The sequence below is a fragment of the Jaculus jaculus genome, chromosome 5, assembly GCF_020740685.1.
Source record: "Jaculus jaculus isolate mJacJac1 chromosome 5, mJacJac1.mat.Y.cur, whole genome shotgun sequence".
Taxonomy (NCBI): Eukaryota; Metazoa; Chordata; class Mammalia; order Rodentia; family Dipodidae; genus Jaculus; species Jaculus jaculus.
In genome coordinates, this window is record NC_059106.1 from 64,012,583 (window position 1) to 64,037,858 (window position 25,276).

The 25,276-nt window shown below is 42.0% G+C and overlaps 1 protein-coding gene across 11 annotated transcripts in view; it reads right to left on the bottom strand.

Moving 5' to 3' along the window:
- Positions 1-25,276, bottom strand: part of Pum1 (pumilio RNA binding family member 1) — a 144,802-nt gene that overhangs the window by 75,856 nt on the left and 43,670 nt on the right. For 5 of the 11 annotated variants that reach the window (XM_045149003.1, XM_004665173.2, XM_004665171.2 and 2 more), the window contains exons 4-5: positions 9,445-9,553; positions 8,331-8,509 (exon numbers count right to left, since the gene is read on the bottom strand). The exons of 5 other annotated variants lie outside the window; for them this stretch is intronic. In XM_045149003.1, the coding sequence (XP_045004938.1) occupies positions 8,331-8,509; positions 9,445-9,553 (288 nt within the window). The remainder of the gene's footprint in view (positions 1-8,330; positions 8,510-9,444; positions 9,554-25,276) is intronic. One more of the 11 variants, XM_045149004.1, reaches the window with a different exon arrangement.

Consider the following 25,276-nt stretch of genomic DNA (forward strand, 5'->3'; position numbering starts at 1 on the left):
TTTGCACAACTATGTAGTCTTTGAGAAAATACTGACAAGAGGAGGTTCTGTCTCAGCTACAATACTTTTTGGTTGAACAATGAACAAAATAAGTTAATTTCAGGGCCTTAATTTTGGTTTTTACATTTTTACATATATTTTATGAGAAAGAGAGGGAGGAAGGGAATGATTTTGGGCATGCCAAGGTCTCTATAGCCACTGCAAATGAACTCCAGACATATGCACCTAGCTTACATGGATTCTGGGGAATCAAACCTGACTGGGTATCTTGGCATCCCAGATAAACACCTTGACTGCCAAGCACTCTCTACAGGCCTTCATTTGTTAATTTTTTTTAAATATTTCATGCTTTTCAGCGAGTCATGGTGACATACACCTTTCACTCTATCACTTCAGAGGCAGAATTATAAGGATCACCATGAGTTTGAGGACACCCTGAAACAACATAGTAAACATCAGGTCGACCTGGGTTGGTGAGACCCTACCTCGTCAGAAAATATATATTTCTATTTGAGAGAGATTGAAAGAGAGGGAGGGAGGACAAATACGGGTGCACCGAGGCCTGTAGCCAGTAGAAACAAACTCCAGGTACATGAGCCACTTCATGCATCTGGCTATATGTGGGTACTAAAGAATCAAACACTTTGCTTTACAAGCAAGCACTTAACCGCTAAGCTATCTCTCCAGCCTAAGTCTTAATTTCCTCATTTAGAAAACAGGGATAAATGTTTTATAAGGAGTAGTTATGATCACCAATGAAATAGTACATGTGTGACAACTTTATGACATTATATATATGAATATTAATTATATATATGTATATATATGTATTAATTATTAAAACACAAAGCAATGACATTTTTTTCCTGAAGTAGGGTCTCACTAGCCCAGTATGACCTAGAATTCACTCAGTAGTACCAGGCTAGCCTTGAACTCACAGGCATCCTCCTACCTCTACCTCCTGAGTGCTGGGATTAAAGGTATGTGCTACTGCACCCAGCTGCAATACCATTTTTATTTAACAATGTAAGGCATCAAGATTAAAAACCGTAACTGAAAAATTTAGGTGGCTTAGCTCTCAGAAATGTACAGTTGATGTGGCCTTTCACAATGTAGTAAGTAGTTCTAATGTTAGTACGTTAATAAATGCTATCTATAATAATGGTAATGTTATAAATAAAATTATCAGAATCTTTTCCTATGAGTTTCCTTTAGATTAGTATTATCCAAAATAGTAATGCTCAAATAGAAAAATATAAGCCCAACAAAACTCTTCAAAATAGGACCAAAAAGAATTCAAGGAAAAGCATATGCCACTGTAGGTATCAAAGAGTTAGGAAAATACCAGGCACAGGGATGAGAAGTAAACTGTGAAATCATTCTAGGCAGTGACTCAGCTTTTTATAAGACTCGCATAAGGGAGAAATGCTACCAAACAGAATGAAATCAAAAGTAGCATTCCTTCTCTTTCTGCTGTATTCATAGAAAAAAAGCCACAAAACTTAACAGGGCAGAAATCATATTCAAAAGGATTAGAGAAATTTTTCTCTCTTGGTAATGAAAGGCAGTATTGTGAATCTACTTAGCTCATGAATCGAAAAAAATAAAGTAAAATGATAATAAGTAACTGCAAATACTGGATTCTCGGGCTAGAGAGATGGCTTAGCAGTTAAGACGTTTGCCTGCAAAGCCAAAGGATCCTGGTTTGATTCTCTAGGACCCACATAAGACAGATGAACAAGGTGTAGCATGTGTCTAGAGTTCATTTGTGGTGTCTGGAAGTCCAGCAGGCTTCTCTCTTCGGCCTCAACACCCCCTCCCCCGCCTCTTTCCCAGTCTCAAAATAAATAAATAAAAATTTAAAAATAGACTGATTGAAAAGGGGAGGGGATATGATGCTGAGTGGAGTTATAAAGAGGAAAGAGGAGATTACCATGGTTTATTGTCTATAATCATGGAAACTGTCAATAAAAAAATATTAAAACTCAAAGCTGGGAGTGGCGGCACACGTCTTTAATCCCACCACTCAGTCGGCAGAGATAGGAATCCTGCCATGAGTTAAAGACCACCTTGAGACTACATAGTGAATTCCAAATCAGCCTGAGCTATATTGAAACCCTTCCTAGAAAAACTAACAAAAAAATCTTTAAAGCACTTCTCCCCCAAGGCATACAAAACACTATCCTCAGATGGGGATAGTTGCAGCTCTAATCAGACTCTCCATCCAACTACTTTTCCAGGGCCTTGTATATAAAAATCAAGCTATGACTACATTTCATTGAATCTGAGAGAGCATTTTCTGAGCCCGGGCACACCCATTCTCTCTTTATCTGCCTCTCTCTTTCTCAAATAAATAAATAAAAATGAACAAAAACAATTTTAAAAAGAAATTCATCTGAAATATGCATCCCAATTTCAGAAGGCACAAAACTAGGGAAATGTGAGCCAGGCGTGGTGGCATACACCTTTAATCCCAGCACTTGGGAGGCAGAGGTAGGAGGATCACAGTGAGTTCAAGGCCGCCCTAAGACTACATACAGAGTGAATTCCAGGTCAGCCAGAAATAGAGCAAGACCCTACCTCAAAAAAAAAAAAAAAAAAAAAATCTGCATTTCTAGTAATCCCACATTTTTATCCCTGCACTTGGAAGGCAGAGGCAAGAGGATCGTTGTAAATTTGAGGCCAGCCTGAGACTACATAGTGAATACCAGGCCAGCCTGGGCTACAGGAAGATACTACCTCAAAAAAAAAAAAGAAAAACAGAAAAAGAAAAAAAAAGAAAGAGAGTGCAAGCAAGCTTGGAGTGGTGGTGCACACCTTTAATTCCAACACTTGGGAGACAGAAGTTGGAGGATGGCTTGAGTTTAAAGGCACCGAGTGAATTCTAGGTCTGATTAGGATAAAGTAAAACCCTACCTCGAACAAACAAGGAAAGGAAAGGATAAAGGGAAAGAGAAAAAATAAACAAACACAAAGAAAAGAAAAAACTAAACTGTACTTCTTCTAATAAGCTCCAGGTGATGTTAATGTTACTGGTGCCCTAACTTTAGAAGCAGAACTCTACAACATTATTACAAAACTCACATAGTAAGAAGAGGAAAATAGCACTGGTTATCTACTGCAGACACTGTGAGAAGGATATCAAGCAAATCAAATCTTGTGACCAAAATGAATTGTAGAACAAGCCTACCCCAGATGAGAAAGCAGCCACTCTACAGAACACAAAAAAACACTTTCAGCCCAGCGTGGTAGCCCACGCCTTTAATCCCAGCACCTGGGAGGCAGAAATAGGTGGATAGCCATGAGTTCTAGGCCATTCTGAGATTACACAGTGAATTCCAGGTCAGCCTGGGCTAGAGTGAGAACCTACCTCGAAAACCCACCAAAAAAAAAAATTCCAGAGCTGGACAGATGGCTTAGCAGTTGAGCGCTTGCCTGTGAAGCCCAAGGACCCTGGTTCAAGGCTCAATTACTCAGGATGCATGTTAGCCAGATGCACAAGGGGAGGCCTGCATCTGGAGCTTCTTTGCAGTGGCTGGAAGCCGTGGTACACCCATTCCCCCCCCCCTTCTCTGCCACTCTCAAATAAGTAAAAGTAAACAAAAACACTTTCCAAAACATCCTTTATTTCTAAAAAGGTGTCTTCTACAAGATTAGAATGGTCTTCACTGATTCAAAGTTTAGTGTGGTCATCCTTAGGCATCATAAATCACAAGGTAGAAATTATGATCCACTGACCACACATGTGATTCTGGAGTAAGGCTTTTGTTGCGGGGGGGGGGGGGGGGGGGGAGGGTCCTCCTATACCATGGACAAATAAGGAAATACAACACAAGCTAAATGAGACTGTATTGTTATTATAATTATCTCATTATTCCAAAACTGCTACCCAAAGAATAAGACTCACTGCCCTACTAACAAAGCACTTACAAAAAAGTGCCCAAAGCAAACAACATGTGGTGGCGGTGCACACCTTAAATTCCAACACTCGGGAGGCTAAGGTAGGAGGATCATCATGAGTTCAAGGCTACCGAGACTACATAGTGAATTCCAGGTCAACCTAGGATAGAGTAAGACCCTACCTAAAAAAAAAAAAAAAAAAAAAAAAAAGCTAAAAATAGAATATGGTTGAAACCACTCCTATGACTACTACACTAAGACCACTCACACCACTAAGATCAACTCAAGAAGACAAAAAGGCACATCCAGCTGTGACCAGGAAATCACACTGACAATGAAAAGCTACTGCAGAAGAAAATCAGTTTCATTCTAACTTTACCTGAACAGTGGGGACCTAGACTTATCTGCTATCACATCTGAGAATGACCTCTGAGCCCGTTTCTTGAGGTCAGCAGAAATAATCTGTCTGTTCCCAGGAGTTCAGTTAAAGCAGCTTCTCCATGGCCTTCTAGACACAATGTTAGTAGCCACCCTAGCAGTAAAACTCCTGGACAATGTTGACACACAAGCTACCAAGAGCTACAAATTTTTTGTGATGTGGTTTGTTTTTCAAGGTAAGGTCTCACTCTACCCTATACTGACCTGAAATTCACTATATAGTCTCAGAGTGGCCTCAAATTAATGGTGTACCTCTGTCTTCCCAGTGTTGGAATTAAAGGCATGTACCACCGTGCCCAACAGATGCAAGATGTCATGGTTGGTTTTAGATTTCTGAAGCTGGGTCTCATAACTAGCCTTGGCTCACTATTTATATGGCCGGGCTTGCCTCAAAAAGCAATCCAAACTACCTCAACTGCTGGTATTAAAGATAAAGACATGTATCACCACAGGCAGCTTGCTTTTTGTTTTGTTTTTAGTAAATAATGAGCTCACCCTTCCTCAAGAAGGTAACATTATGAGAACCAGAGAGTGATTCAGGTTTCTATGGACATAGCTTTCTTTAGGTGTCATTCTACCTAAAAGCCAGAGCAAACCCAGGTGTGGTCTAACAACAGCAGACAAACCCCAGAGCCTATCAAAAGCTTAGTGATGGGCTGGGAGATGGCTTAGCTATTAAGGCACTTGCCTACAAAGCCAAAGGACCCAGGTATGATTTGCCAGGACCCATGTAAGCAATGGTGCATGCATCTGGAGTTCATGTGCAATGACTGGAGTGTGCAATGACTGGAGTCTCTGACATGCCCATTATCTCCCTCTCTCTCAGTCTCTCATGTGCCTCCCTATCATTCTCTCTAATAAACAAATAAATATTTAGGGGGGGAAAAAGGCTGGAGAGATAGCTTAGTGGTTAAGGTACATGCCTGTGAAGCCTAGTGACCCAGGTTTGATTCTCCAGGTCCCATATAAGCCAGATGCACATGATGGTACATGCATCTGGAGGTGGTGTGCAGTGGCTAGAGGCCCTGACACACCCATCCTCATTCTCATTCTCTCTCTCCCCCTCTCAAATAAATAAAAATAAAATCTTAGATGATTAAAAAAAAAAAAAACAAGATCTAAATCCAAAGACACAGCTTTACTATTATAAACCATCTATTTAGGCCAGGGTTGGTGGTACACACCTTTAATCCCAGCACTCAGGAGGCAAAGGTAGGAGGATCACTGTGGGTTCAAGGCCAGCCTGAGACTACATACATAGAAAAAAACAAAAACAAACAAACAAAAAAAGGGGGGGCTGAAGAGATGGCTTAGAAGTTAAGGTGCTTGCCTGCAAGGCCAAAGGAGCCAGGTTCAACTCACCAGTACCCACGTAAGCCAGATGCACAAGGTGGTACATTTGTCTGCAGTGGACAGAGGCCCAGACAGACAGACAGACAGACACACTCTCTCCCTCTCTCTCTCTCTCTCTCTCTCTCTCTCTCTCTCTCACTCCCCCCTCCCCCCTCCCTCTCCCTCTCAAAAAAAACACAAATAAAAATATATTTTTTTAAAGCAGAATAAAGGTGGGGGTGGGGGTGGGAGACATGGCTTAGCAGTTAAGATGCTTGCCTGCAAGGCCAAAAGACCCAGTTTCGATGCCCCAGGACCAACATAAGCCAGATACACAAGGGGGTGCATGTGTCTGGAGTTTATATGCAGTGGCTAGAGGCCCTGGCACATCCATTCTCTCCTTCTCCCTCCCTTCTTCCCTCTCTCTCTCTCCCTACTTATTTGTGTACATCTCTCTCTCTCAAATTAATAAATAAAAATAAAATACAGAACTTTAAAAAAAATATGAAAAGGGCTGGACAGACGCCTTAGCAGTTAAGCGCTTGCCTGTGCAGCCTAAGGACCCTGGCTCGAGGCTCGATTCCCCAGGACCCAGGTAAGCCAGATGCACAAGGTGGCACATGCATTTGGAGTTCGTTTGCAGTGGCTGGAGGCCCTGACACGCCCATTTCCCCCCCCTTTCTCCATCACTCAAATCAATAAATAAAAATAAAATTTTAAAGAAATAAAAAAAAGTCGGGTGTAGTGGTGCACTCCTTTAATCCCAGCTCTCGGGAGGCTGAGGTAAGAGGATCGCCATGAGTTCAAGGTCACCCTGAGACTACATAGTTAATTCCAAGTTAGCCTGGACCAGAGTGATACCCTACCTTGAAAAATCAAAACAAATCTAAATAAATTACATTAATAACTCAGTTCTACTTACTGTTTCATCTACCTGCCAATTTCAGTAACTTTCCTACTCCTATAAACTTCACAGTAATCCTAGCTATTGTCCACAAACTTGAAACTGGTACCTCACACAAAGCAGAAAGCTAAAGTCGTGCTAGTGTGTGAAGTGTCCCACTTGCCAGGCTGTTAACTCATAAATGCAATCCTCATTTTCTTCTCCTGAAAATAACTGGAAGTTACAGGCAGTGTTTAGAAGGCAGCAGCACTTCCTCTAAGGAATCGGAACTCAGAAAAAGAGGACCATGTGAAAAAGGGAAAAAGGTGAGCTGGGGACAGTTATGACAGACTTCCATCTTCAGACAATTGACAAATGATTATTCAGCCTGATCACATCACAAAAAGCCATTTACTATTTGATCAACAAGTTACTATGTGCAGCTTAAGTCTTTGCCGGGTCAAAAGATCCAGGAGCAATGAGCTCAGTTCTAAAGAAGGACTAGTGCTCAAGAATGTACTCCAGGTAATTGAGCATGCTACATACAATTACAACTACTATGGCTCTACAAAGTTATAAGTAATAAGGAGAAACAGGACAAAGTATCTGAAACTTCACCACAGGCAAAATAAAACAAAACTGGTAACAAGTGCAAAATGCATATGACAGCTAAGGTAAAATCACTAAGATCTGACAGAGAGACGGTATCCTAAATGTTTACTATCAGGTGCCAGTAGCCCGTAATCGTTTTAAGGAAAGGGGTTTTGAAAAAATACTGAACAAGATGAACTGAGCAGAAGGGGGAAGGTAGATTCAGAATATATCTCCTGTGGTCCTCCTTCCTGGGTGCAACTTGAAACAGAACCAGCTACAGATTACCAAGTGAGAAAGACTCAAACAGATATGTTTCATGAGACGCTTCGATCTACAAAGTTGAGGACATAAAGCAAGAAATAGTTTTTAAGCAAGTCTATCAAGATGCTTGAGAAAGTTTGCTAAGATTTAACAATAGCTGGGTGTGGTGGCACATGCCTTTAATACCAAAACTGGGGACACAGTGATAGGATCATGGTGTATTCGAGGCCATTGGGACAACAGAGTTTATTCCAGGTTAGCCTGGGCTAGAGTGAGGCCCTACCTCAAGAAAATGAAGAAACCGAAAAAGATTTAACAAGAAATGGCAGGAAGCAGCCACTGCTCTGGCAACCATTTAACATAAGAGAGGTCAGTAGCAATGAACTGAAAACAAAAACAAAGAAACCAACAGATGGAGACAGAACTTCAAAATTCCTGGCAGGCAAAACTAAGAAGCAAAACTGTTGACAGAGGACCAAAGGGGACTAGATAATTAGAATCTAGCTTGTAAACAAGATTAAGCCCACATTATCTGGATCCCTAAGTACTGTCAAATCATTGCTCAAATCTAGCATCCATGACGCCCAGATTCAATTTTGTAATTCCTTCTCATCTTGCTTTTTATCTTTATTTTAAACTAAGAATGTTTTCTGGGAGACCAATGAACTGAGAGTTAGATTTAAGATCATACCTCACATTTTATTAGTGATAATGCCCTCCCTCCCCACCTCCCCCCAAAAATTTCGCCTTTTCAAGTGCAATTTACCTGTCTACTAGGCGTGCTGAGCTCTATTTTGTAATGAGTGTGTTTAAAATATGCTGGGATGAGGGCTGTGAGCATCTAAGGACACTAAATAAGCAAGTTCTGCTTTAGGGAGTTGGGGAAGAAAGATATAGGAACAAGTTCCTCAAGCCAACTTACAAATCCTCCTTTTCTTAGACAGGAATCGCCCGGGGATGAGCTCAACACATACTCCACCATGCTAACGCCTAGTCCCCCACTCTCCGACCGTGGGGACAGTACAGAATTGACCTCACTGTTCACATGGAAACTCTGACCAGGTCTTCTCTGCACCATGATTGGCTGGGAAACTGAATGATCTACAAAAAAGATACACAAGCATGACACAGTGCAGCCAGAGCTCTGTCCAAACAATTATGAGTGATGTCTCATGGATAAACCAATGTCTGGGAATCAGGACACCTGCCATGGTCAGCTGAGCCAAAATCTCCTAGTGTGTCTTCCACTAAATATAGACATTCTCCATAACCTAAGGAAACAGAACACACCCCTCCTTTATTCAGGACAGCAGAAGAACACAACAGTTCACATAGCTAAGTGGATAAAATGATGTTTATCCCAAGTAGCACAATTTCATTAATGCATTTTATTAACAATGTAACTAAAAATAATGATTTTACTGCCCTTTTTAAAAAATTACTTAATTTTCTAGGGACTCGTGGTCACCATGAGATTCCAATTTTTTCACTGTGCTCTAACACAGCATATTAGCTATTGGGTTTTCTGTCTTATTCCTTCATAGAAGCCATCCCTTCTTTCTGCTGTCAGTTTGTCTGCCTCTACCAGCTCTCTTCACCAAACTCCAGGGGAAGTCAATCACAAGAATGTCTGTGCCCAGTGACTTCACTGACCCCAATCATATATAGAGATAGGTTATCCCATACATGGTATATAAGGTCAAGGGTAGAAAAAGAGAAATAACTTCAAATGGCAGGCACGGACTTTCTACTTCAAGGAATGCTGACAGCAGTATATAATGAAAAAATTAAAGCTGAAATTATGATCATTTCAATAGGACCATTCCTCTGTGACTAGCACTTCAGAAAATAGTGAAGATTTGATTAATTATTCTGTAATATATTACATCATATAAGCTCCTTAATGGCAATTACACTATAGGAGATTTGCTTGACATACTTATGTCATTGCTGTGAAATTCATGACTTGCCAAGTGCTGAGGGAAGGAGCTCTAAGACAGGCATAAATCACAGTAGAGATGCTAGATCTAGATTACCTGATGTTCCCCAGGCACTGTCTCGCCATTGATCACCCAGGAATATTCCTTTTGGTCCATCTTTGCTGGATTCATCTGTTTCCCAAAACTTTTTACCTGGCAAGAGCTGCTGCAAATTAAAAATAATAGATGCTTTTAAAGAATTCATAAAGGATGAAAGTAGAGCAGTCAACACTTTCTTTTAGACAAGGGTAATGAAGGTGCTCAAAGGACCTGCAAGTTTTTAGTCTAAGTGTCCTGGCTATATAGCGCTGGTCAGAGCATTAATTCAACTTAGTATAAGACATAGAGAGGCCTATATAGCGCTGGTCAGAGCATTAATTCAACTTAGTATAAGACATAGAGAGGCCTACTGACATTATCCAATAAAGGCTAAGCTGAAATATATAGAATTATTCACTTAGCCTATGCCAAGGAGGGGGAAAGGATACTCTAATATTGGCTCTATTAGCTAACTACTTGTTAAATAGATTCTTACTGCAAAAGTACCTACAACTGTTAAAATACTTTGCCCATACATGTACTGCCTGACCATTCAAAGCGACAAATTAGAGCATGAAACCATCTATGGAGTGTTAGGAGACAAAATTCCCTACCATGACATTAACCTATTCCAAGATTTTGGAAAGACTGAAAAGCTAATCAGCCTTTACTGGAAGGGAAATAAAACTCCCTAACCTATGTTACTTTTCAAAACACAGCAAAGAATTTTTAATTTGCAGTGGCAGTGGCTACAAAAGAATGGCCCATAGACCATCATTCCTGGTGCTGATAACCAGCTTGACTTACTAAAACCTGCCCTCTTACTGCTAATTAGGATTTCTTTTCAATTGCTATTACTCAGACAGGAAACAAAGAATTTTGAGATAGCATTTAATCACTGTCTTTGATTTTTAAAAAGCATACCTAAAAAGTTGGCTTACAGCATGTCAGAAATGGAAAGCTGGCTGTCAGAATAAAACACAAGAGATTTGCTTTTCTCACAGATAACAAAGGTTAACCATTCCAATGTATCACCCACAACCCAATGATTATGGTAGCCTGGTCTACAAAGTGAGTTCCAGATCAACCTGGCTGAGAGAGAGAGACCCTGCCTCAGAAACAAACACAATGGCAATGAAGGAAACTAAATTTGCCCACCAAAATTAATCCTAGGTTTCCATAACTAATTTCTGGATTTCTTAGCCTTATTTTCAATACACCCTCATGAAGTTCAATCTCATGGGTTGCTACCTGGACCAAAGCCGTTTCCTACACTTGTTTTCAGTATTATTTTTTTTTTTTTTTTTTTTTTTTGGTCAAATCAAACAATACCATCACAGAAGACACTCTGTCATAACATTCAATGGCACAGGTCCCTAGGCTTCCCTGCAGGCAAGCAGTTACAAGTGGAACTGGGTTTCTGTTAAGAACCTCTGGTGTCTGTTGTCTTCATGGGGTGGGGAAAGAGGAAGGAAGAGAGAGATAATGGGGGAGAGAGCACAGATCAAAGCTAGGCAGGAGAATCAGGAAGCACTGGACTAGATGGACCCTTTTATAGACCCTAGGAATTATTACTGAGCTGTCCTCAGCCTCATTTGCTTTTTAATAATGGACATATTTTTCATGTTGCTTTGACAACCAGAAATACCATCAAGATACCTAGCACAATGTCTGCTGCAATAGCAGGTTCTCAATAAATTTATTCAGAGGTATCAAATACAGGCAAAACATCTGTCAAATCCACAAAGAGATACTGAACAATAATGTAAACTATCCAAGGGACAACTTAAGCATTCTTTTTGGGGTCTGGGATTAGAGTTCAAAGTAGGGTTTCAGAGACACCCAGGCTAGCCTCAAACTCACTCTGTAGTCCCAGGCTGGCTTTGACCTCTAAGTGATCCTCCCAAGTGCTGGGATTAAAGGAGTGCAGCAACACACAAAGCTCAACTTAAGCATCCTTGTTTTCAAATTTCTATTTCTACTTTCACATTTGTCAGTTGCTAACCAAAGAAGACAAGTAAAATTTCTTCTTTGTTGGTAGTAATCTCTCCAGATGCAATCTTGATTTTTCTCCTGTATTCTGAAGGGAATGAAAGGAAACAGGAGTCCAAAACGATGGTTCCTTTGGGTCCTTAGGCTTTACGGGCAAGCGCCTTAACCACTGAGCAGTCTCTCCAGTGCCCTTTATTCTTTTTTTTTTCTTTGGGGGGAGGGGACTGAGGTAGGATCTCACTCTAGTTCAGGCTGACCTGGAATTCACTAAGTAGTCTCAGGCTGGCCTGGAAACCAAGGCGATCCTCCCATCTGCTGGTACTAAAGGCATGCACCTCCTTGTCCAATGTCTTGCTACTTTAATGGCCTACTAAGTAGTGGGAAGTGCAAAAGAATTAAAGCCAGTCATGCCTTTTGACTTTTTTATGTCTTCACCCTTTTCCTCAGAAATTTAGAAGTGGTTATTCAAAATTCTGGGAATAGCTTCTGCAAGTAACAATATACAAATCCAATCTGTCCATAATTTGTCCAGTTACTAACTAACAGGAGCAATCTTTGAGCTCAAGGCTTCCAAAGCAATGTCTGGGGGCTCCTGCCATCTTGCACAAGAGCCTGCCAGTCAGCTACAGTGAGCAGACGGCTAGTGCAGGAGAATGGACAAAAGTAAAGCTGTGTGATCCTCATCCTTAACAGGGAAAATACTGCGGTAGATGTAAAGCAGACCAGGTGTGAAGGCTCAGGACAACATACCAAAAATTTATCCTCAACAATAAAGGTAGTAAATATACACTAAGCCCCCAGAAGTACCAGAACTCCACAATTTGCAAATGGTCCTGATCTAAGTTAATCTTCCAAGGAAAACAGCTAGGACTGAGAAGGCCATCTGGAAAAGATAAAGAAAAAGGAGGTGGAAGAGAAGAGTGTCAGCAGGGGACAGGCAGAATGGAGAGCATGGGATGCAAGGAGGCTCATCAAACAGGAAGAAAGGCAAAAAAATGAACCAAGTCATGAATAAACTAAGCAGAGCATTCTAATCTCTGAGTCTTACACTGAAGCGAGCATCTCTCCACTCAGAACATCACTCATGATAAGCAGCGTGCACGAAGATTCTCCTTCCCTTGACTGTGAGCAACACGTCACCAGATTGTGTTACAAAAATCTGAGGTATCTGCATTGCTTCTATTTTTCTCTTATCCTCCTGCCTGATCACTTCATGAAGACAGATGCTGTGCTGTGAGTCACATCAGGGAATGGCCCACTTGGCAAAGAACCAAGAAAGATCTCTACATATTATTCATTAGGCATGATGTTGTCACTGGAAAAGTCAATGAAAGGACTAGATCTTGAAATCGACCAGGTAACTTTGGAAGCAGACCAACCCAGACCAAGGGTAGAGATAATGTGGTCTCTGCTGCGATTCTTACTTAGCCCTTATGAGAGACCCTAGTGAAGTCATACCTAGTGCCTGACCTACAGAAATTGTGAGGTTTCAACAATATTACTATATAATCTGTATACAGTGGAGGGTAAATAGCACAATCATGACTATGTGTGGTGTTTAGTTCTTCAGAATTATTTTCAAAAACACTTCTAATACCACATCTTATATCAAAATGCATGTACAGAATAAAGTAATCTTCAGAGAAAGATAATTACCTCCATCAAGTTCATCTTCTCTCTTACTTTACCTTCTACATCAAAAAGCAACAATGTATTACAATTCCAAAATTCAACGTGCCTAAATTACAGTTGAGCTTAGTGTCAATCAGAGCCAATATTTAGCTTCATATTCAATTCATATGGTGGCACATGCCTTTAATTCCAGCACTTGGGAGGCAGAATTAGGAGGACCACAGTGAGTTCGAGGCCACCCTGAGAATACATAGTGTCAGCCTGGACTAGAGTGAAACCCTACCTCGAAAAACAAAAACAAAAAATAAATAAATAAAATAAGGACACCTAATTTCAATTCTGATCAGACTAAAAGGACTAGAAAAAAATTTTTTTAAAAAAAAAGCATTAGCACACCATCACTTTAGCCATACCTACCTGTAATCACCAAAAATTTAAATGGAACCTACATATATATAAGAAGATAGTTCCTGGGGGTTGGTAAGATGTGACAGTAGTTAAAGGCACCTGTTTACAAAGACTGCCAGCTGCAATTTACTCCCCAGGCACCCATGTAAGTCCGATACACACAGCGGCACATAGATCAAGAGTTCATATGGCAAAGTCGGGCATAATGGCATGTACCTCTAATTCTAGAACTCAGGAGGCTGATGTAGGAGGATCAGTGTGAGTTAAGGCCACTCTGATAATGCAGAGTGAATTCCAGGTCAGCCTGAACTAGAGCGAGGACCTTACCTCAAAAAAAGAAGGAAAAAAAAGTTTGTTTGGAGAAGCAAGAAGCCCTGGCGCACCCGTATTTCCTCTTTCCCTCTCTCAAATAAATAAATAATATTTAAAAATACAAATAGCCAGGCGTGGTGGCCCACACCTTAAATCCTAGCATTTGGGAGGCAACGGTAGGAGGATCACCATGATTTCAAGGCCACCCTTGAACTACACGGTGAATTCCTGGCTCGCATGGGCTAGATCAAGACCCTACCTTGAAAATTTGAAAACAAAACAAAAAGTACAAGTTGCTTCTACTTACCCATTTAGTACTTGTATATGACTAGTGACTATTTGGGGGGAGGGGAGATTATGGAGTTGGCTTTGCTATGTTTTGAAGGAGGAAGGGATTACTGGTTATTTATTGAAGCAAGGGCTTCTGGCATGCTAGTTAAATCCTCTAAGCCCACAGCCTTAGCTCAAGCATAACATTTTTTGGACTGGAGAGATGGCTTAGCGGTTAGTTAAGGTGTTTGCCTGCAAAGCCAAAGGACCCAGGTTCAATTTCCCAGGGCTCACATAAGTCAGATGCACAAGGTGGCGCATGTTTGGAGTTTGTTTCCAACTGCTGAAGGCCCTGGTGCACCCATTTTGTCTCTCTCTACCTACTTCTTTCTCTCTCAAATAAATAAATATTTTAAATATCATTTTTCTTTAGACAGGATGGCTGAGAAGGGGAGGGGATATGATGGAAAGTGGATTTGTAAAGGGAAAGTGGGGGGGGAGAGGGAATTATCATGGTTTATTGTCTATAATTATGGAAAGTTTCAATTAAAAAAAGTTTATAAAATTGTCAAAAAAATAGATCATTTTTCTTTATTTGCTTTGTTATGGAGGAAAAACAGGGTTTTGAAATTTAAAATGGTACGTACTCCTGACTGAACCGCCCAAGTACTGGGATTACAGCACAGCACCAAGCTAATGACTGGTGTTTTTTTATTTCTTTAATATTTTATTTATTTGCAAGGAGAGAGACAAGGAGAATGTACATATATATGGTTATGCCAGGGTCTCCAACCATTGCAAATGAGTTCTAGATGCATATGCCACTTTGTGCATCTGGCTTTATGTGGGTACTGGGGAAATCGAACCAGGGTCATTGGTATTTTTGGTTTTTTGTTAATATTTATTTGAGGAAGACAATGGGTGCACCAGGGCCTCTAGGCACTGCAAGTGGACTCCAGACACATGTACCACCTTGTGCATATATGGCACATGCATCTGGAGTTCATTTGCAGTGGCTAGAGGCCCTGGCACGCCCAATCTGTTTCTGCCTCTTTCTCGCTCAAATAAATAAATAACATACTTAAAAAAAAAAAAAACACCACCACCTAGTTTTAAGGAACCAAAATCATCCAACCAAAGCATAAGAGACAAGTTGAGTCAACCTGCCTCTGGGCGTAATGACACAGTCGGCATAGTGGAGAAAGAGCACAGAGGACACAAACAAGACCACACCTATAAATACAAGTAATGACCAGCTGCTTGGGCATGGTGGAGCACATCTTTCATGCCAGTGCTCAGGAGGCAGCGGTAAGAAGATCACTGAGTTCAAGGCCAGCCTGAGACACCAATGAATTCAAGGTCAGCCTGGGCTACAGCGAGACCCTACCTTGAAAAACAAACAAACAAGTAATGACCAACTGAGTGGGACCACAGTAAGTACTGAAAGTCATTCAAGTAGCTCTCTGGCTCCAACCCTACTAACACCAAGAAGTTTCTTTGGAGAACTGACTTTCTCTAGCAGCCAAAAATGATTACTATTCAGGCGTTGTGGCACACGCCTTTAATCCCAGCACTGAGGAGGCAAAGGTAGGAGAATCACTGAGAGTTCAAGGCCACCCTGAAACTACATAGTGAATTCCAGGTCAGCCTGAGCTAGCATGAAACCCTACCTTGAAACCACTCCCCTCAAAAAAGAAGGATGCCTGGGGGCTGAGATGGTTTAGCACTTAAGGCACTTGCCTGCAAACCAAAGGACCCAGGGTCAATTCCCCAGGACCCACATAAGACAGATACACATGGCACATGCATCTGGAGTTCATTTGCAGTGGCTGGATGCCGTGGTGTGCCCATTCTTTCTCTTCTCTCTCTCTGTCTCAAATAAATTCAGTTTTTAAAAAAGGTTAGGGTGTGGTGGTGCAGTCCTTTAATCCCAGCACTTGGGAGGCAGAGGTAGGAAGATCACCATGAGTTCGAGGCCACCCTAAGACTACATAGTGAATTCCAGGTCAGCCTGGATTAGCACAAGACCCTACATCGAAAAACTAAAAGAAAAAAAAATGATGATGATTACTGCACACAAAGCTCTGGTCAAGTGGAGAGCTATTACATATTATTAGGTTATTAAACTACATTTTGGGTTTTATACAATAGACTTGTTCTGGCTAGTATCTGGTAAATATTATCTTACTATACTGAACAAAAACAAATCTTGTAATTTGCCTTGTGAGGCCCTCTTAAATGGAACTCCTAAATTCCCCAACAAGTGTCCTCAAATACATATCCTGAACCACAGACTTAAAAAGAGAAAAAGAGCCAGGTGTGGTGACACACACCTTTAATCCCAACACTTGGGAGGCAGAGATAGAAGGATCACCCGAAAGTTCAAGGCCATGTTGAAGCTACATAGTGAATTCCAGGTTAGCCTGGGCTAGATTGAGACCCTGTAACAGGAGGAAAAAAAAAAAAAAAAAAAGAGGCAGGCGTGGTTGCACACACCTTTAATCCCAGCAGAGGTAGGAAAATTGCAAGGAGTTTGAAGCCACCCTGAGACTACATACTGAATTACAGGTCAGATTGAGCTAGAGTGAGACTCTACCTAGAAAAAAATAAAATAACCAGAGAGGGGGGGGGAGGGGGGAAGGAGGGAGAGGGAGAGAGAAACACTGAAATCAGTGAACTTCTGGAGAAAAAGAATTCAAGCACTGGTTTGCATGCAGTTAGTCAGTTGGAAAATGTCTACTTAATGTGCTGCCTAGAAACAATTTTTGCTTTTTCATATAGTTTTTTTAAAAAGGCTGCAAAGGGCTGGAGAGATGGCTTAGCGGTTAAGCGCTTGCCTGTGAAGCCTAAGGACCCCGGTTCAAGGCTCGGATCCCCAGGTCCCACGTTAGCCAGATGCACAAGGGGGCGCACGCGTCTGGAGTTTGCAGAGGCTGGAAGCCCTGGCGCGCCCATCCTCTCTCTCTCCCTCTATCTGTCTTTCTCTCTGTGTCTGTCACTCTCAAATAAATAAATTTAAAAAAAAAAAAAGGCTACACAAAGCACATTCAGCAAAGTGCAGTGTCACGTGCCTGAAATCCCAGCACTCCAGAGACAAAGGTAGGACAAGATGGTCAATGTCAGCCTGTTCTATAGAGTGAGGCCCAGTCTCAAGACAAGCAAACAAAAATGCCACAGAGTGAGAGGGAGCAGGAAGACACCAACATTCCACAGCCCTTAAACAAACAAGGTCTGTAGCACCCAAAATGCAGAACAGAAAGAGGCTCGAGAATGGGGTAAAGACCTGTAGCAAAATGCCCTTTAGAGAATGTCAGCTTTCACAGTAGATTTTACTTATCTTATTTACTATTTATGTACTTACTTATTTTATTGATGCTGAGAACTGAATCCAGAACCCTGTGCAAGAATGAAACCACCCTTAAACTACATCCTGAGCCCTAAGAGCACATTTTAACTTTTTTGTTGACAACTTCTATACATACAGAGAGAGAGGAGTGATTTTTAAACACTATATAATTTCAAATTAAGGTCCACAGTATAGTATTATGATCAAGAATAACGTCACTAAGTATACATAAGTCAATTTATCACTATGGTTCTTTATTCTGTAAAGTTGACTATATCAAGGATGTATGTAAGAAAGACACAAATAAAAGTACATCACTTCAAGTTAATGTTTTAAAAGCCCAGAGGAATTCAAGGTGCCATGATCATTCAGTATGAGATGGTAAAGAACCAAAGAGAATACTCAAAGACAATAATTTAAAGAAAAAAGGTCAAGGGCTGGAGACATGGCTTAGTGGTTAAGGCATTTGCCTACAAAGCTAAAGGACCTCGGTTCAATTCCTCAGGACCCACGTAAGCCAGCTGCACAAGGTGGCACATGCGTCTGGAGTTCCTTTGCAATGGTTTGAGGTCCTGGTGCACCCATTCCCCCAGCCTCTCTCTCTCTCTCTCTCTCTCTCTCTCTCTCTCTCTCTCTCTCTCTCTCTCTCTCAAATAAATAAATAAATAAAATATTTTAAGAAGATAAAAACAACTTTAAAAAGGTCAAGTATAGATTAAAAATCTGGTAACTTGGAGGCTGTAGAGATGGCTTATTGGTTAAGGAGCTTTCCTGCAAGGCCAAAGACCTTAGTTCAATTCCCCAGGACCCACATAAGCCAGATGCGCAAGGTGGTGCATGCATCTGGAGCTTGTGTGCAGAGCCTGGAAGCCCAGACACACTCATTCCCTTCCTCCCACCCCTCTCTCTCTTAAATAAATTAATTAATTAAAATAATCTGATAACTTGGGAGGTGGCTCAGTAGATAAAGAACTTGCCACTGAACTCTGAGTACCTGAGTTTGGGTCCCAAGACACCACTTAAAATCCAGAAGCTGTAGTTGGCTTCTGCAGTCCCAGCGTACCTATGGCAAAGGAGAAGTGAACAACAAGAAACTGCCTCAAATCAAGATTTAAGACAAGGACTGACTGAAAAATATCTTCTGATCTCCATGTACATGCCTAAGAATTCCCTCTTATTGACTGATTGAGAGAAAAAACTTTAAAAACAAGAGCTTGAGTAAAAAATGCAGGGGCTTTTTTGAAAAGGTAGCCTAGTACGGCCTCAGCCCTAAACCCTTACCCCCACAGCTGCCCAGGCCTTATCACATCAACAGTCAAATCAGACAGGTACACTCTACAGAGCAGTCCTTCAAATGTGTGTGTAGCAGCTTTGCTAAAAAAAGAATCAACTCCAGGTGTACACAGGAGGACATGAGCAGGTGCCATGGCATGTATGTGGCAAAACACTAAAACTCAACTTTTATGTCAAACCACATGAAGGTAGACCCACACCGAATCTGAGAGCACTACCCCAAAGGACTGACCAAGGCACATACCCTGCATCCACATGGTGAAGGGAAATGGGTTCCTGGGCCCTGTGGGCTGACCTCATCCTATGTAACTGTGTAGCATGCACTAAAGACTCCTGCACAGCTGGCCATTCACTTGCAGAACCAATGTTATGGGATTTGCCACCCAGCCACAGCCCATCTCCTGAGAGGGGCCACAGGCCCATCAGATAAGATTTGTCCAGTGGTAGTAACAGCAGCAGCAGCAGCAGTGGTAGTCCATCCCACAGATGTGGGCTCCCTCTCTGGGGCAAAGTACCACTGTGCTCTCAGCCACTTCCCTCCCAGCCCTGGACCAATTTGATGAGAGAGAATGGAGGAATGTCCCTTGGTACTGTCTGGGGCTGTAAAGATGGCTCAAAGGTTAAGTGTACTTCCTGAATATGGATGCCCCGAGGGAGCATGAGACTGGCAGGGTTCACATCTCCAGATCCCACATAAACAGCTGGGCATGGCCATGCAAGCCTGTACCCCTAATCCTATAGAGGAGCAGTGGCCCGAGAATCATTGAAGCCCTGCAAACTCTGGAAATCTGAACAGATTCTGAATCAATACAAGACCAAGCAGAAAAGCAGTGGAGCAGGACAATGATATTCTGCTCTGTTCACCACTGTAGGTGAACACATGAGATACAACATATGACACGACACCACAGAACAAAGACCAAAAAGAGTTCTCTTTGTATTTTCATAAAGCAAACCTTCAAAGAAATTCAGAATAAATGTCCCACAAATAATATGTCATCTTGTGGCAAACTAACCTAGGGACACCACTAACTTACTCTCTCCACTGCATATTCCCCCAAATGCACTGAAAGCTTTCTTTATTCATCCCCTTTCAAGTTACTGGAACAGAGGAAAAAGTTGTTTTTCTGTCCTATCTTTATAAGACTTAACAGACTGAGTAGTAACTATGTGCAGAAAATGAAGAAACACCTAAGGTGAGCAATACTTTTCTACAGGCTTTAGACACCTCCAGTCACTTTAATTAGTGCAAAACAAGAAATTGCAGCAATGCCCTTTTTCCTTCATTCAAGAAGTGAATCAGAGCTTGGTAACACACATCTTTAATCCCAGCACTTGGGAGGCAGAGGTAGGAGGATTGCTGTGAGTTCAAAACCACCCTGAGACTCCATAGTCAATTCCAGGTCAGCCTGGGCTAGAGTGAGACCCTACCTTAAAAAACAAAAAATAAAAACCAACAACAACAAATAAAATCAAAAGAAACAAGAAGCCAGCATGCCTTTCACTCTAGCACTGGTGGGGGGGGAATAGGAGGACTGCTGTGAGTTTGAGGTCACCCTGAGACTACATAGTAAATTACAGGTCAACCTAGGCTAGAACTAGGCCCTACCACTTGGATGGGAGGAATAACTTGACCAAAAAGAAGAAAATAAGAAATGAGGGCTAGAGAGACAGCATAGCAGTTAAGATGCCTGCTTGCAATGCCTAATGCATCTGGAGATCATTTGCAGTGGTTATAAGCCCTGGCGCACCCATTCTCTCTTTCTCTCTGCTTGCAAATAAATAGGGAGGGAGGGAGGGAGGGAGGGAGGGAGGGAGGGAGGGAAAGAAGGAAGGACTAGCTCCCAGACCAAGCATGGTAACAAGGGGCTTTAAATCCAGCACCCAGGAGGATAGGAGGATTGCCCTGAGTTTAGGGCCTGCCTGAGATAACAAAGTGAATTCCAAGTCACCCTTAACAACAGCAAAACCCTCTTCAAAAAGTTAAAAAAAAAAAAAAAAAAAAGCTAGCTCCTAAGTATGGCTACTACACATACAGGAAAAACCAACACAAGAAGAAAAGAAACTACTTTGTCTACCTGCCTTGCTATGAAGACCACTGAAATACATTAAACAAAATATAATTAATTAGCTGGTTTTCTGGTGTCTTATCAGCAAAATTACATTAAAGTAACAATGAGGAATAAAGTGACCTACTCATCAGGTCTCAAGTGTATTTTGCAAAAGATCTTTTAATAACAAATACTTTTTTTTTTTTTGGTTTTTCGAGGTAGGGTCTCACTCTGGTCCCGGCTGACCTGGAATTAACTCTGTCATCTCAGAGTGGCCTTGAACTCATGGCAATCCTCCTACCTCTGCCTTTCAAATTCTGGGATTAAAGGCAGGCACCACCTTGTCTGGCAGGCAAGTGCCTTTAAGCATTGAGCCATCTCCTTAAAATTTAATCTATATGTATATGTTTAAAGTATTTATTTGCTTACGAGAGAGAGAGAGAGAGAGAGAGAGAGAGAGAGAAGGGAGGGAAAAGGGGGGGGGGAGAATGAGTATGTCAGGGCCTCCAGCCACTGCAAAGAAACTCCAGACACAAGAGTCACCTTGTACATCTGGCTCACGTGGGTTTGGGAATCGAACCATGGTTCTTTGTTCTTTGGCTTTGCAGACAAGTGCCTTAATGGCTGAGCCATCCCTCCAGTGCTGGGATTAAAGGCGTGTGCCACCACGCCCGGCTCAACAAATACTTTTATAATGAGCATGGTACAGAAGTCACATACTCCAAGTACTTAGGAGGCAGAGGCGGGAGGACAATTCTGAAGCCAACCTGAGATGCATGGTGAGTTCCAGGCCATTCAAGAGCTACACAGCAGGCTGGAAAAGATGGCTAAGTGGTTAAGGCGCATGCCTGCAAAGCCTAAGGACCCAGGGTCAATTCTCCAGGTCCCATGTAAGCCGGATGCACATGGTGGCGCATACGCCTGGAGTTTGTTTACAGTGGCTGATGTGCTCATTCATATCTTCTCTCTCTCTCTCTCTCTCTCTTTCTCTCTGACTCTAATAAATAAAATAAGTAATAAAAATAAAAACTTTTTTTAAAGGGGGGGATAGGAGATGACATAGTGGTTAAGGCATTTCTTGCAAAGCCAAAGGACCCACGTAAGCCAGATGCACAAGAGTGCACATGTGTCAAGTTCATCTGCAGTGGCGAGAGAGGTCCTGCACGCCCACTGCCCTTGCTCACTCTCTCTAATAATGAATAAAATATTAAAAAAAAAAAAGAGCTACATAGCAAGACCTGTCTCAGGTGGGTGCACATGTTCAATCCCAAGCTAGAGAGGCTAAGGTAGGAGGATCACCTTGAGTTCCAGATATGCTTGGGTTAAATTGAGACCCAGTCTAGAGATGGGAGGTACACCAGTCTCAAGACAAGATTAGATAGAGAGAGAGATAGACAGGCATTGTATCAGATCAAGCTTAGATAACAGCACCCATTATTTATCTTACCCCTATGCTTGCGAAAAACATCTGTTTAAACAAAGGTACTTAATTAACAAGAAAGTGGAAGTTCTTCAGTCCACACCTTCATATCTTTCTCTGAGGCTACAAGAATCTCCTGAATGAGAAATAGAGTCAATATTTTCTAACTAAACTGAAGTTCCTTGGGAACAAGTATAGGGCCCTAAGGATAGGAAGAACCAAAGCTGAGTATGGTGTTGCACGCCTTTAATCCCAGCACTTAGGAGGCAGTGGTAGGAGGATGGCCTTGAGTTTGAGCCCACCCTGAGACTTACAGAGTGAATTCCAGGTCAGCCTGGACTAGAGTGAGACCCTACCTTGGAGGGGAGGGGGAGTGGGGGAAGAGGAACCACATTTGAACTGCCTGCATAGTTTCTAGCTCGGAGAAAGCAGTAAAACTTTATAGAGGAGCTGAAATTTGAAGCTGCGTTTCAAGTAAGCTTCTAGGGTTTGTTTTTTTTTTTTTTTTTTTTTTTTGGCAGGGTCTCATGTATCACAGACGAGCCTCGAAAATTATGATGTAGGGCTGGAGAGATGGCTTAGCAGTTAAGCACTTGTCTGTGAAGCCTAAGGACCCCAGTTTGAGGCTCGATTCCCCAGGACCCATGTTAGCCAGATGCACAAGGGGGCGCATGCATCTGGAGTTCCTCTGCAGTGGCTGGAAGCCCTGGTGCGCCCATTCTCTCTCTCTCTCTCTCTCTCTCTCTCTATCTGCCTCTTTCTCTCTCTGTCACTCTCAAATAAATAAATAAAAATAACAAAAAAAAATTTTTTAATAAAAAAAGAAAAAATCATGACGTAGCTCAGGACGAACTTGAACCATGCATCCTCCTGTCTAACGGCTAGGGACAAACCAAAGACTAGGAGTACCCTACCAAATACACATCACCCACACCCAGAAAGAAGCAACAGTGAGAAAACAGGGTTTAGAGAGCCCCATCTAGCTTTACATCATTCTCCTCTCTCAACCTGCTTGCTGTATTTATAAAGGGTATTTACTTGCTGTATTTATAAAGAGTATTCGAACACTAAAATAACACAGTGAAAAATGGAGCATTTATTTCGATGCTTATGAACTCAGCTGTGCTCCTTTTCCTGTTTAAAAACACAGGGTTGCGCTGGAGGGATGGCTCAGCCATTAAGGCACTTGTCTGCAAAGCCAAAGAACAAAGAACCATGGTTCGATTCCCAAACCCACGTGAGCCAGATGTACAAGGTGACTCTTGTGTCTGGAGTTTCTTTGCAGTGGCTGGAGGCCCTGACATACTCATTCTCCCCCCCCCTTTTCCCTCCCTTCCCCCTCTCTCTCTCTCTCTCTCTCTCTCTCTCTCTCTCTCGTAAGCAAATAAATACTTTAAACATATACATATAGATTAAATTTTAAGGAGATGGCTCAATGCTTAAAGGCACTTGCCTGCCAGACAAGGTGGTGCCTGCCTTTAATCCCAGAATTTGAAAGGCAGAGGTAGGCTACAGTGAAACCCTACCTCAATAAAACAAACAAGCAAACAAACACTTGCCTCTAATGCCTACTGACAGGCTTGATATTCTAGTACCCACCTAAGGGCAGAGGCATAAAGTGGCAGAAACATTTGGAGTTTCACTCTCAGCAGCAACAGGCTCTCGCATGCCCATCCATTCATTCATTCTTTTCTTCTTTCCTTTATTTGTTTGTTTTTCAATGTCTGGTCACCCCCTAGCCCAGGCTGACCTGGAATTCACTATGCAGTCTTAGGGTAGCGAGTAGCAGTGACTCCTGGCAGAATCAAAACTTGGCAAGAGCGAAGGGATGGGAAGGAATTATTTAGAGCACTGTTTTCTGGACATAAACTGGTTCTTGCATTGTTACTTACATGCCTGCACAATCAGGCTGATCACATCATCACGGCTGATGGAGAGGATTAAAAGACAGCCAGGTATGGTGGTACATACCTTTACGACAGGTGAACAAGTTAACGCAGGCATCTGGAGCTCTTTTGCAGCACCTGGAGGCCCAGGCCTGATCATATCCCCCCGCCCCTTCGTATTTCTCTCTTTCTAATAAATAAACTTTAAAAATTCATGCAGGGATAAGGAGATGGCTCAGAGATTAAAGGTGCTTGTTTGCAAACTTGTCACTCTAGAGTAAGTGCTTGCCTGTGAAGCCTAAGGACCCTGGTTCAAGGCTCGATTCCCCAGGACCCACAAAAGCCAGATGTACAAGGTGGCACATGCATCTGGAGTTCGTTTGCAGTGGCTGGAGGGCCTGGTGTGCCCATTTCCCCTCTCTGCCTCTTTCTCTATGTCTCTTGCTCTCAAATAAATAAAAATTAAAAAAATTAAAAACAGAACCAGCCATGGTGGCACGCCCTCTAATCCCAGCTCTTGGGAGGCAGAAAAGTAAGAGAATTAGAGGCCACGCTAAGACCACATAGTGAATTCCAGGTCAGCCTGGGCTAGAGTAAAGACCCTATCTAGAAAAACCAAAAAAGAAAGTGAAAGAAAGAAAGTGGGCCGGACGTGGTGGCGCACACCTTTAATCCCAGCAATCAGGAGGCAGAGGTAGGAGGATTGCCGTGAGTTCTAGGCCACTCTTAAGACTACATAATGAATTTCAGGTCAGCCTAGGTTAAAGTGAAATCCTACCTCGAAAAACTAAAAAAGAAAAATAATAAAATTAAAAACAATAGAGTGGAGCATGGTGGCGCATGCCTTTAATCCGAGCACTTGGGAAGCAAACCTAAGAGGATCACTGTGATTCTGAGGCTAACCTGAGAGTACATAGTGAATTCCAGGTCAGCCTGGAATAGAGTGAAACCCTACCTCAAAAAACCAAAACAATAAATAAAGGGAGGGAGGGAGGAGAAACACCCGAGGTTGTCCTCTGACTTCCACATACTTCCCCATCATGCATACATACACACAAATAATTTTAAAAGATCATGCAATTTACTGTTTATAAACCTGGCATGGAAGCCCATGCTTTTCTTTAATCCCAGCACTTGGGAGGCAAAAGTAGGAGGACATGTTGAGTTCAATGTTAGCCTAAGGCTACACAGTGAATTCCAGGCCAGCCTGGACTACACCGAGACCCTACCTTGGAGAAAA